The sequence below is a fragment of the Lampris incognitus genome, chromosome 21 (assembly GCF_029633865.1).
Source record: "Lampris incognitus isolate fLamInc1 chromosome 21, fLamInc1.hap2, whole genome shotgun sequence".
NCBI lineage: Eukaryota > Metazoa > Chordata > Actinopteri > Lampriformes > Lampridae > Lampris > Lampris incognitus.
Window position 1 is genome coordinate 15,478,065 of NC_079231.1, and position 14,078 is coordinate 15,492,142.

General features: G+C 50.0%; 1 protein-coding gene across 1 annotated transcript; it reads left to right on the forward strand.

The window, feature by feature from the left end:
- Nucleotides 1-412: 412 nt before the first annotated feature.
- On the forward strand, nt 413-1,498 carry sox1b (SRY-box transcription factor 1b). The gene has a single exon (XM_056300949.1). The coding sequence runs from the start codon at nt 413-415 to the stop codon at nt 1,496-1,498; it is 1,086 nt and encodes a 361-aa protein (XP_056156924.1).
- The last annotated feature ends 12,580 nt before the right edge of the window (nt 1,499-14,078 follow it).

The window sequence follows — 14,078 nt, forward strand, 5'->3', positions numbered from 1 at the left end:
AGCGCCGCATGCAAATCACGTCCCGGCTCGCGCCTCACCATTGGCCGCCTCGCGCTCATCTAGGTGTGGTGGGAGCGCGCGGGCCGGGCATGCTCCGTCGTGTCCTGTGGTGCGGCGCAGAGACGCGCGTCCTCCGCAGATGAGAGGGCAGACAGAGGCCGGGGGAGGAAGAAGAGGAGCCTGCCAAACAGGCGGAAGGGGGGGAAATACAGACCAGCCCAAGTTTATTCTCTCTGTGGATTGCATTCGGAGACGACCGCGTCCGCCACATTTTCTCTCGCTCTCTCTCTTTCGCTCTCTCGCTCCCTCCCTCCCTCCCTCCCTCATCTTCGGACCTGCCGCTGCTTTCAGCCCGGCGGCCTGAATGTTCCGTCTGTTCTGCTGAGAGTGGTTTTCCTACCAAAGCGGGTGAATGTATAGCATAATGATGGAAACGGACTTGCATTCCCCTGTGGTGCCCCAAACCAACCCCTCCAATCCGGGGGGACACGCGGGAGGAGGGGGGAGCAACGGCGGCGGGAACAACAACAACAACAAAGTTGCCCAGGAGCGGGTCAAGAGACCCATGAACGCCTTCATGGTTTGGTCGAGGGGCCAGAGGCGGAAAATGGCACAGGAGAACCCCAAGATGCACAACTCGGAGATCAGCAAGAGGCTGGGAGCCGAGTGGAAAGTCATGTCCGAGGCGGAGAAGAGACCTTTCATCGACGAGGCGAAGCGACTGCGGGCCATGCACATGAAGGAACACCCGGATTACAAGTACCGGCCGCGGAGGAAGACCAAAACGCTTCTGAAAAAGGACAAGTATTCTTTGGCCGGGGGTCTCCTCGGCTCCGCGGGGGGTCTGGGGATGGGCAGCGGGCAGCGGCTGGAGAGCCCGGGAGGGGCCCACGCCGGAGCAGCCGCCGCCGGCTACGCCACGCACATGAACGGCTGGGCGAACGGGGCGTACCCGGGCCAGGTGGCGGCGGCCGCGGCGGCGGCGCACGCCATGATGCAGGAGGCGCAGCTGGCGTACACTCAGCACCCGGGCGCCGGTGCCCACTCGCATCACCCGCACTCCCATCACCCCCATCACCCGCACCCGCACAACCCGCAGCCCATGCACCGCTACGACATGACCGCCTTACAGTACAGCCCCATCTCGAACTCGCAGGGCTACATGAGCGCCTCCCCGCCGGGCTACGGGGGCATCACCGGCTACACTCACCAGCACCAAAGCTCCGGTGTTTCCCCCGTGTCCGGAGCCATCGGCGGCACTCTGGGCTCCCTGGTGAAATCGGAGCCCAACGTCAGCCCCCCCGTCCCCGGCACTCGCGCCCCGCCGCCGCCGTGCCCCACCGGGGACCTGCGGGACATGATCAGCATGTATTTACCGAGCGGAGAGGCGGCGGGGGACTCGTCCGTTCACAGCAGACTGCACGTACTCCACCCGCAGCACTATCAGAGCGCCGCCTCGGCGGGGGTGAACGGGACGGTCCCCCTAACTCACATTTAGACAACAACAACAACGGCGGCGGCGGCGGAAAAGAGACACACGTGTACAGCCGCGCGCTGCAAAACCACAACCAAATATGTAACGTTGGGATTGACGCCGCGTGTGTGGGCGCGGGCTGCTGACAAGTTGTAAATTATAGGCCGCTAAAGCCGCCAAAATGCAATCACCCTGAACTGAGTTTTGTTTGTTTTTTTTGTTTTTTTTTTTTCCATGGAGGATTTTCGTCTGTCCGGAGTTAAATACTGAAGAGAGTGTACCCCCCAAAAAACACACCTTGCTCTCTGTGTACCAGGGCATGCCAAGTTTTTATTATTATTATTATTATTATTATTATTTTGGATACGGTTTAAATTATATCCGGTTGAGGTGCATTTTGAGGGTTTTTTTGGTGCCGTTTTTTCTGCCTGACCGTTTCCGTTTGAAGAGGGGGTCCGTTAGGCCTGTTTATCTAAGGGGGGGAAACAAACACACACACACACACAACCCGTGTGGAAGATTTGTGTTGAAGAAAGGTTTCTATTGGCTGCGACAGAAATTTATTTCTCATTTCCTCATGCTTGTAAACATGTCAGTGGGTGTAATCTGGATTTGTTTTGTTGTTGTAAAACCATGTACCTTGTGAATAAATAGGCCTATATAACTGAAACCAACTCCTTCGGGGCCCATTCTTATCGTATTTTTTTTTTAAATTGTAGGATAAATTTGTGTTGAGTCTTAATAAATTCTTGGGATTTTTTTTTCTGCATGAATTCAAATCAGGGAACCGAATCAGTCACGAGTCGGCGTTTCGAATGAAAACTGGATTTGGTGAAAAGATGGAAAAAGTCCACTAATTCAAAAATCAATGCATAAAATTGACTGGCCAGCAGTGTATGGTTTTAATTAAGTCGCTGATTGTTTTAATGCTTTGCTCTGCAACCAGAAACGGAAAACCCGCAGCGATGCATACATAAGGCACATGCATGCATACATACATGCACAGTTGCTTTTATGCCTTCTGATGTTTGAACAAATGCTTTGTGTACTGCAAAAAAAGACAAAAAATTAGTTGTGTCGTATTTGATTCTGTTATTCTTTCTAATAATCTCACGAAATGTCACACCTCGGATCACCAGAACCCCATATAGTCAACATGTGTAAATGAAGGTGTAAGCCACACACACACACACACACACACACACACACACACACACACACACACACACACACATATATATAGTTGCACACAGACAAGCCGCTTCGTTATCGACATGAATGCGGTGTCCTTTCCCATTTCTCTCTGTTGTCCCAACACGTCCGGCTCCCAAACGGATCCATCGCCTTCAGCGCGAGCTCTGTTCCCCGTGAAGCACCGTCAGCACGTGCAGGGGCTCGGTGCTTCTGGCTTAGTTAACGGCGTGTTGGTCTGGTGGAGGTCTACATAATGACACAACGTCTCCCTTGGGAACGCTCTGGGGTTTACTCAGATAGCTCCTTTGGGGCTGCCTCACAATTTACTGCATTTGGGGTTTTTTTTGGGGTGGGGGGGTTACATGCGCTACCTATGGTCAATATTATGAGGTAGAAGTTAAACCCATTTGTGTGAACTGGTATTTGTCGAGCTTTTCGTTTGACCTTCGTTTTGTTCCCTCTCCCTCTATCTCTCCGTCTCTCTCTCTTCCCTTTTCAGGGTTGTGAAAGGGCATTTTTAGAGATGTAAAGCAGGAAAATTTGAATTTAACTTACCCAATTTTAATATTTCTACTTAATTCTCTGATGGGTGCTTCTAAGCCAATTCGTGTTCACAGTCGAGTTTTTATTTTTGGCTTATTAATTTCCCGACCCCTGGTTTTGCGTGTCTGTAAATGACACGCAAAACCAGGGGTCGTCTAAAATGAACACGGACCGATAGGACCCCCCCCCCCCACATGTTGGACCACCGTGTCGTATCAGCAAAGGAGGACGACTACAGCATCACTCAGGTGATGCGGTGGATTAAAAGAAAGGCCCTGTTATGTGACGCTGCCTGCGTTTAGGGGGTCGTGACCTCGCTGTAATCTCCGGTCTCGCGTCGGAGCAACCCGAACGGCAGCAGGTTCCGGTGCTCAGTGAACTTGTACTCGTTAAACTTCACATCCCAACTGCGTCCATGTAAGCGAATCTGGGTTTGTGACTCACGCAGCAGCAGCAGCAGAGCTGCACCGCACAGTTTCCTGTGGTGTATATACACATATATATGAATTCAGTGGCTTTTAAATTATTTCCTTCGCTAAGTTTGATGTCTGAATCAATTGGAGGCTCCTGCCCCGCAGAGATAGAACCGGGGGGGGGGGGGGTGCTGTGCTTTGAATGTGCAGAAAGGGGGTGGGGAGGGGGAGAGAGGGAGGAGGTTTTGTGTGGAGGAGAATGGGGATTAGTCCAAGTGTAAGGGGGATAACCCTGAGGGTCAGCTCCGAGGCGAGACAAATTCTGTCAGTCGAACAAAACCCACCAAGAAACAAGCCTTGCACGCCTACTTACGTCTGGACGTGGAAACAAGGGGGCAACGCGGGCGTGCACGCTCAGCTACGCGCATGCACGAACGCGCAAACGCACACCGGGGGGGGGATTTTCTCCCCTAAATAAATGCGTGCCCCCACAGGCAGACTGACGCGAGCTCCCCCGGTTCGTTTCGTACGGGTCCTCAAGCGGCCCGTCTCTCAGTACGAGTGACTGGACTCGATACATACCAACGGAGAGGGGTTTGAATGAGCGTGTCACGGACGCGCGTAGGCTGCGAAGTGCATGTGTCGCCACCGATGGGCCCACACTGGGCCGGAGGAAAACTGCAGCTTCAAATGAACGGGGTGTTGGTGTTTCCACCGGGCACTTTTCACTGGTGAACCCACACGTCTCTCGTGCCACCTTCCTTAATAATTGACCAAAACAGTCTTTTTATTTATTTTGTCTGATTGTTTGTTTGTTTTGTCGATTTCAAAGGCAGTGCCCCAAGGCCACGTTTATCATTGTTCGTCAGTGTATGAACGCGTGTGTGTGAATGTGAGGCATGGTATATTGTAAAAAGGCGCTTTGAGTGGTCGGGACTAGCAAACCGCGTTAAATATAAAACGCGTCCCATTTAGATAATCGCAGGGGCGGACTGACGCAACAACTCAGGCCGGGAATTCGACTCCATCCCAGGCTACGCTGTTGAGGCAAACCACAAGACCGCTAATTTTGTAGGCTAACCTTATTTGTTGATGCAGCGGGTATAAATTTTGCCCAGATTGTTGATCTGGGAAGAGAGTTGTCCAGATTACACAATACAACAACATTTGGGATTGACCAACAAGTAGTCCCTCGCCGCTCCACGGTTCCTTTTCTTCAGCTCGTCCGTTTCGCCGGACGATTTGTCTAAAAATGTTACCGGTAGAGGAGCCGGAAGTCGGTTGCCATGTGAGTCGCTGAGACGTGATGACGTCGATTTTTTTTTTCGCGCGTACCCTCGCGCCTCGAACACTGCGCGAGTGAGAGTCGCGCGGCCTGCCTGCGTGGATTCTAAGAGGTCCGTCAGCTCATTCCCGCGTGCTTTATCATGGCTTTTTTTTAAATATTATTATTAATTTGGGTGTCGTTAACTCAGACATACGGTATTAATGACTGCTCTAATACCATAATAATTCTAAAGTCGCGCGTGACCGGCTTTAGGCCGATCACACGTAAATCGTTTTTAGATTTCACTTTTAAATCGCCCTTCTAATTGATCAGCCAATTAATTAGTAACGACTAACTGATTTAATTGGATACTGAGTGAAATTGAGCTTTGTGGGGTTTTTTTTAATTATTTTTTTTAGACGTAGCCTGTTTATCGAAAACGAGCATTTTCATCTCGTCGCTAAAAAAAAACCCAAACATTCACCAAATGTTCAGATCAGTTGTCGTGGTCCCGGCGTCTCCAAAACACAGCTTCAGGCAGAGCAGCTGTGAACACTTCTTTTTGTTTTATTTTATTTTTTTCCTATTTGTGAGATATTCGTGTCCCCGAAAGAGCTGTGCAAAAATAAAATTAAAAAAATTTTTAAATAAAAAACAAGACGAAAAGGAGAAGAGGCACCAAAGACTTTCCCCACAGAATCACACGGGGAGAAAGTAAAAGTTTCGGAGGGCAGACGGGGGAGGGGGGAGGGGAGGGGTAAAAACGAAAAGAAAAGAGAGAGCCGGAGGAGGACGGAGCAGTTTCCACTATCGGGATCTCATCGTTTCCCCGGGGGCCTTGGGGCTTGGCTACCTTTCTGCGGTGAGCGCGTCATGTAGGTGCAGCGTGTGCCGTCAACCCCGCCCGCCCCCGCCCCGCGCCCCGCCCCCACCCGTCTCCTTGTCCTGAACGTGGATAATCGTCGTCAGTTTATCACGCCTCCGCATATTTCCCCTCTCTCCTTCTCAAAACCGTACCGCCGTCGTTGGACCCGGTTCTGTCACAGGAGATTACGGGGACCGATTGCGAAAGACCGAATGTGGCGCGCGGAGATTAGCCGGGCGCAATAGAAATAGCACGGGGGCCAATGAATTCCTAGCGAGGGGCCTTATCGTGCAATTACACGTTGACACGTTTAACCATTTTGCAGCCTCTTAATCCGAGGCCCCCTTCCCTTTCCAAAAGCAGACCTATTTGTGCTGAGTGTGTGCTTCTCTCCCCCCCCCCCCTCTCCCTCTCCCTCTCTCTCTCTCTCTCTCTCTCTCTCTCTCTCTCTCTCTCTCTCTCTCTCTCTCTCTCTCTCTCTCTCTCTCTCTCTCTCTCTCTGGAAGGGAAAACTATTTCAGAAACTTTGGAAAGCTTCATTCGGTTTAGTCATCAGCATGTCATTATTTATTGCAGGTGGATGGACGAGCTTCTCTGATCGGGCGGAGCGTTGGGCGGACGGGCAGCAAGGTTTCGTGTAGTCGGTCCACGTTGCTGAGTCCAGGCTTTGGTATAAATTCCAGACGACAACAAAAGCTCTGACAGGGCTGAAGCACTTTTCCATGTTTAGCCCAGAGGAAACGGGGGACCCGTAAGGGCCGGTTCACTGAAATCACACAGTTCTGACAAAGAGACTGTGTGTGTATGTGGGGGGGGGGGCGTGTGTGGGCGTGAGCGCGCATGACAGAGAGGGAGGAAGAGACAGAAAAATGTGTTATTCTGAATTTTTTTATTGTAGTCTTTTTGTTTGTTGCTGCTACTGAGTCATATTGGCATTTGACATGGAGAAAAAAATATTTGTTCAACAATGAAGCCAATAAATAGAATGGGAGGGAGAGGGGGGGGGGAGGAGAGAGAATCCCAATTCATTGTGGGACACTGGCGGGTCAAGATGGTGAATCAGCCTTTTCGGAAGAGGTCACGTGTTGTCCGTTAACCAGCAGACGCTAAGTGCAGCTTGCTTATCGAGAACAGTTCTGCGGGTCCCGTCTCAATCCAAAATCTGACAACAAAGTGCCCCCCCCCCGGTGTTTGTCATCGTTTATCACCGGATGCAGGTTTCTTTTCCTCGCCGTCTTTAGGGGCCAGATTTACGGGCATGTTGAGCTGAAGCGTCACACGCCTCCTCTTCCCTCGGTGCGGCCGTTTCATTGTCCTTTCCCCGGGCCAGCCGGCATGAAACGGACCACGTGGTGCGCTGCTCCCCCCACGGCTCTCAATTCAATTAGAGCCTTTTATGACACTCAATTAGGGAGGAACCCCTGGATGTCTCCGGGGGGCTATAATCACACGGACCGTCTGCTCCGGCTGCCCACGGGGGATCACCACCCGCGAGAAGCTAACAACATGGTAGCCTATATGACGCTTTTGGTATTTAACTTCAGATTAAGCGCTCTGTTTTCATTGATCGAGGTGTTAAATCCAGGATTTGGCCTTATACCCTGTGGGTTGAAACGTTCTTCGGGGTCTCTCCGTCACCGTTCTCTTGAGATGCTTACGTTGAGGAGTTTTAGATTCCCAAGTGTTTTCCAAGTGAATCTAGATTATAGAATCGTATTTTCCGAGTGCCGTAACTCGCCTCACTTTCCGATACGCAGAGACCCTAAAGACACAAATGAGATGTAAAATGCTTAAAATGTGAAGTAAAATGCTTAAAATGTGAAATGGTGGATTGCTCCCTCCGGGTTGGGGATGAGTTGTTACCTCAAGTGAAGGAGTTCAAGTATCTCGGGGTCTTGTTCACGAGTGAGAGTAGGTTGGGAAGGGAGATTGATAGGCGGACTGGTGCAGCATCAGCAGTAGTGTGGACGTTTTACCAGACCGTTGTGGTGAAGAGGGAGCTGAGCCGGGAGGCAAAGCTCTCAAATTACCAGTCAGTCTCTGTTCCAACCCTCACCTATGCTCATGAGCTTTGGGTAGTGACCGAAAGGGCGAGATTGCGGATACAAGCGGCTGAAATGAGTTTCCTCCGTAGGGTGTCTGGACTCAGCCTTAGAGATAGGGCGAGGAGCTCAGACATCCGGAGGGAGCTCGGAGTAGAGCCGCTGCTCCTTCATGTTGAAAGGAGCCAGTTGAGGTGGTTCGGGCATCTGATTAGGATGCCTCCTGGGCGCCTTCCTTTGGAGGTTTTCCGGGCACATCCAACTGGGAGGAGACCCCGGGGTAGACCCAGAACTCGCTGGAGGGACTACATGTCCAGTGTGGCCTGGGAACGCCTTGGGATCCCCCAGGAGGAACTGGAGGGCGTTGCTGGGGAGAGGGACGTCTGGAGTGCCCTACTTAGCTTGCTGCCACTGCGACATGACCCCGGAAAAGCAGCTGAAGATGAGATGGAGATGGAGGTGGAGATGAGATGGAGCTGGAGATGGAGATGAGAGGAGATGGAGATGGAGATGAGATGAGATGAGAGGAGATGGAGATGAGATGAGATGAGATAAGATGGAGATGGAAAATGACCTCTTAGAAACCCACACACCAACAGGACGCGTCACCCCATCCGCTTTGTGGAAGCCGAGTTCCCATAGACTCCATATAGAAGTATTCATACATGTTTGGATGCAGAAGAAGTGCGCTCAGGCTGTTAGCCAAATTAAGACTGGTTAAAATGAAATTGGACACAATACTCAAATTGGCAACGTGTAGGCTGCAGTAAGCCTTTTCCTTCCGAGTGACGGAAGAGGTTGTACTGTTGCATCACCCCAGGATTTCACAGATTGCAGAGAATTAAAACCCCCTTCAATTTCCAATCAGATTAGAGACGGTGAGGTGACTGTCATGGATGACGTGTGTGTGAGGACATGTGTACTAACAAGCAGATAATTAGTGATCCTGACGGGTAATCGGGCCTCCTGCGCACAAGTTGATGTCCCGCTGTAAGCGGCGTTCGCTGTGTAGAAGTGCGTCGTTTTTACTATATTTGCCATTTAATCGCATTTTCCTCATCGTGTTTGACATGAATGCGGTGAAAGTTGGTGCATGTTTTTTGTTTTTTTTTTCGAACCCGTGTTTGAACCCAGAGGGGTCGATGCTCAGATTTTCCACCTTGCGGATTCAGAGTCAGAGTCCTCCAGGCGGCCCCATAAAATCTGTACGTGGGTCTTTGTATGTTTACCATGCGCCATTAGGATATCCATGGCAACAAACAACATTTAGCCACCCCCGAACACACACATGCACGCACACACACACACACACTAACACTCACATACACGTGCACTAATGCATACGGTAGGCACGCAGTCAGACATAGACGTGTGTGCATGCATGCATGCATATATGCATGTGCGCACACACCAAACTGTGCACAAACAGGCACGTGCACGCTCACGTGCACACCTCGTTATTTGCACAGGAATCTCCCTTACAGCCTGTCAGCCGGCGCGCTGGGCCCTGTGTCTGCCCCCCCCCCCACCCCGCTCCCCCTCCACCGTCCTCAGCCGGTTAGGGGACAAAAGAGAATCCCCCAGGCCGGTTATGGTCAATCATGCAGAACGGGGGCCAATGCAAATTGGGGCAGAGAGGGTCGAGAAGGTGGCGAACAGAGCCGTTGATTGTTCGGGACCCCAAATCGCGGCACAGCGCCGCGCAGCTGCAGCTCAACGGTTAGTGTGACAGAGGCTTCAGTGACTGCCATGCACACACACACACACATACACACACACACACACACACACACACACACACACACCAGCCCCACCAGCAGACAAACACACACAAGCACATGAACCGAAAGACCTTTATTATCAATTAGTCGATCGATCAGGCGGTATTTGGAGGCCTGCGTAGCGAGATGTTTTCATATCTCCAGCCGCCTACCAAATGTAGTGATGGGGCCGCTACGTTTTTCTTTACACTTGGATTTCATTGTGTAATATATAAGCGCACACTTGTGTCTTTAAAGAGACTGAACTGGTTTTCTAACTAGACTCGCTCACTACAGTAAGTCCCCCCCCCCCAAAAAAAGGGATGAGCATTCGGTTTCGTTCATCTCAAAGAACTCTTAAAAAAAGACACGAGCGGTCACGTTACCGCTTCGCTTTGTCCCAGTTGTGTCTCACGGTGTTTACCGCACAACTCCACTCTCAGGTAAACGACTTTTTAAGCAGGTGGCTGTCGGCACGTTAGTCATCGTGGTTCAGTACATTGGTTGCATCTTACTGATTCCTCCATGTGTAAGTCTCTCCTGGGCCTCTGAAGAGCCATTTGCATGAAAGAACAAAGTTGTGTTGGTTTTTTGGGGTTTTTTGTTTGCATCCAACGTGCTGACGAGGACCTGCAACTTTGGTTCAGAAATTGATGTTAAGGAATATTTATTTTTTTGCTGCTGCATCAAAACCTTGTTTGCATCATTGTAGCTGCTGTTGTTAGTAAGAGTCTCCTCAGGTGGGATGTGTCCTGTCTAATATCTGTATTGTGCAGCTTAGTCTTATGAGGATGAGGGCATGTCAGACTTCCTGATAACGGGACATGTACACTTTCAAAACAGATTGTGTGCCATAGTTGCAGGACTGTTGGTGTGAGAGTAAACCCTTTCTAAGTTGCTGGCTGGGTCTGTAATCCAGTAACTGTTGGCTGTATGTAGAAACTGTGTCCTTCTGGACAGATACTCCATCACGTGAGCATCAAGTAATCCTTTAGACGTTTGATGCAAAATAAATCGAGACTCTAATGGCGCAATGTGTCGTGTTGCCGCCGGTTTGGAAGAGTCTCTGAAGTGGACTGGTAGGATTCCTCATAGCGGTCTAATGCATCTCGGGTTTGTTTTTTTTCCAGCGCGGTGCAACAACCCAGACCAGAGACGGACCAGGTGAAGGAGGGCGCGGATGAATCCCGATGCAACCCAGTACGAAACCTGATTGATGAACATGCAAATGGATCCAAGAACAGAGACGGACGTGGTTCTCACGCGGGTGCGGGACACGCGTCATCTGAAGATGCTGCACAGACGGACCACAGATCACCTCTCTGCGCCGACGTGTGCTGTTTGTGTGGGTATGAGCACAGTACACATGCAGGATGCTCTTGTTTTACAAACGCATGCATATTCATATGCAGTGTGACAGGAAAGCCCCCTCTTTGCTTCCCAACATGCTGCAAATTAGAATAAGGATTTGAAATGTAGATTATAATGTACTGACAGTAAAATGTCTCATATCTTGAGCATTATATAGCCATAAGAGACATATATAGATAGATAGATAGATAGATAGATAGATAGATAGATAGATAGATAGATAGATAGATAGATAGATAGATAGATAGATATGTAGATAAAGCTAGATGACACATATATATGCCCTCTCTGTCTGTATTAGAGAGAGAGAGACAGAGAGGGCAGAGAGAATGACAGCGAGAGGGCAGGGAGAGAGAGAGAGGGCAGAGAAAAAGATGGAGAGGGCAGAGAGAGACTGAGGGCAGAGAGAAAGACAGAGAGAGGGCAGAAAGGGGGGGCAGAGAGAATGACAGAGAGGGCAGTGAGAATCGCAGAGAGAGGGCAAAGAGAATGACAGAGAGAGGGAGAGAGGGCAGAGAGAGAGGGGGCAGAGAGAAAGACAGAGAGAGGGCAGAGAGAGAGGGGGCAGAGAGAATGACAGAGAAAGACAGGGCAGAGAGAGAGAAAGCGAGAGGGCAGAGAAAGAGAGTGAGAGAGACAGAGAGGGGCCAGAGAGAAAGACGGAGAGAGAGAGACGGGATGTGGAGGGCGAGCACTAATGTGATTACAGCTGGAGGTAACCTGAGGTAATGAGCAGCGTCAGAGTTAAAAAGGCCTCCCGGCAGCCAGAGGCCAATAAGCCCCTCTGTCCCCGTTCACCTCAGCCAGGAGCTGTGTCATTTGCAGATTGCAGGTGAGATTTGGCCACTGTAACAAGCTCACATCTTGGCCCTTTGTACCTGGCCTCCTTCTCCCCAGCTGCCAAAAAAAAAAAAAAGGTGGCAAATTAGTGTCAGTTATGGCTTCATGGTAATTTGGTGATGTTTGCTACACGGGGAGCCCATGTGTGCGTGCACGCACATCTGCACACGGCTGCATAAAAGAGCGTGAACGTCTTTGTCTGTGCGCCACAGTTGTGTGTAAGTGGCTCCAAGGGGCCAGAAAGAAGTTCATTAACTCATTATAATGTGTTGACCTGTGCTCGCCTCGGCAAGACACAGGGCACACAGCCATTAGTCACACCACTTAGGCTGTCTTTCAGTCAAGTTTGTGTGTGTGTGTGTGTGTGTGTGAGAGAGAGAGAGAGAGGTGTGAGAGAGAGAGAGTGAGGGAGAGAGAGAGACTGAGCGAGTGAGAGAGTCTCCAAGTATCTTCGCATCGGTTTTCCAGGTTTGAAAGAGTTCGTTTAGATTTATATGACTGTAGACGTGCACGCATGTGACTGTTTATCTCTATTTAAGCGGGCGCGCAAGTGTGTGTGTGTGTGTGTGTGTGTGTGTGTGTGTGTGTGTGTGCAGGGTTGTGGGGGCTCTGTCCGTCTGCGTGCAAGTGTCTGTCTTTCATTATGTCTGCTTGTGTGTGTTTTGGTTAAAACAATATGCTAATCTGCAGCATGGAGTGGAGAGGGATTTACTGTTTAAAGGAGAGAGAGAGCGGGGGGGGGGCATGCTTGTTAGCGATAGCCTGGCTCCAGATTCCTGCACACACCCACCACCCTGATCCACTTATATAGTCTTGGTACACGCTGGCTGTGGTGTGTGTGTGTGCGTGTGTGTGCGTGTGTGTGTGTGTTCTGTTAGTTTCTGACTGTACGTGTCCATTTGTGTCCATTTGTGTGATCAGTGTACATGGGAGTTTGTTTATACGTGGTATCTGTGTGTATTTGAAGTATGCTGTGTTGTTATGTCTTGTTTTGCCTGTGTGTGTGTGTGTGTGTGTGTGTGTGTTTGTGTCATTTGAGGGTGCTGTATGTTGATATGTCTTTGTGTTGTGTGTACGTGTGTGTTTGTGTGTGCATATATAGGAGGATCATCTCTTTTGGCAGCCTGTGGTTGTGGTCAGATTAAACACTGAGAAGGATTCAGTGTGAGGGTATTTACAGATTTTCATTATAGCCTCAGAATCTCAGTAGACACACACACACACACACACACACACACACACACACACACACACACACACACACACACACACACACACACACACACACACACACACATCTACATGATAACACTTGTTTCTTTCTTCCAGGATAGCTGTATCTGTTTGCTCCGGTTGGACAGTTGTCATTATTATTTTCTCGTGTTGTGTAACCTGCCTTCCTTGTCCACATTATGTGTGACAGTAAATAATACTAATAACGATGCATTGTATCTAATCATGATGTATTGTACCTAGATGATGTAGCTGCACCTTGAGACTGATGCAGCAGGAAACATTTTCACCCAAACCTGTTACAAAGTATTTTTCCCATAGTACTATGTAAGGACCGTCTGTCCCTCAACAGGTTTGTCAGTACTTTATATTTAAACAGTGTTCGGCCTTTAGAGTGACTCTCAGTCTGCACAACCAACGAAACACGTGGAGAAATGAACAACCCCAGGGAGCGTTTTTCTGCTGTTTCATCTTCCAGTGGCCGGGCGTAGACAACAGCAGCGTTCAACCCACCCCACTATGTAACACCTTATTATCGTTAATGCAACTAACCATGGAGTGTAATGATGCGTTGTATCATCTGTTTCTTCTCCAATCACATTCAAACCACCGTATTGTGTGACGCCTTTCCACAGCCGACATCCGATGGAGAGCCTATGCACAGCTTCACCATGAGTTTATCCTCATCATCCTCGTGATGATGGGTAGATACAGTAGACAGCGGTAGACCCCGACCATAAGACCCTTGATAATGGAACCAGATGGGCAGCGTGGGGGCATTTTGGCAGGCCTGCTCTGTTTACATGTCAGGTTGACGGGTAAACCCGCCTCTCGCTGGAATCAAAACATGTAATTACGCTCCGTCGAACCGAGCCCCTTGTGAGTAGCAGATCAGAGAGAGCGACCCAAGGTCTTCCTGGAAGACGTCCGTCCTCACGCCTCTCATCAGGACTCCACCGGGACGGAAATGAACACCATCGACGCCTCGCTTCAACACAAACTTTTTGAAAAGTAGGCGCTGTTCGCACGCGCGCGTGTGTGTGTGTGTTCCTGAGTGACAACAGCGGGGAGAGAGA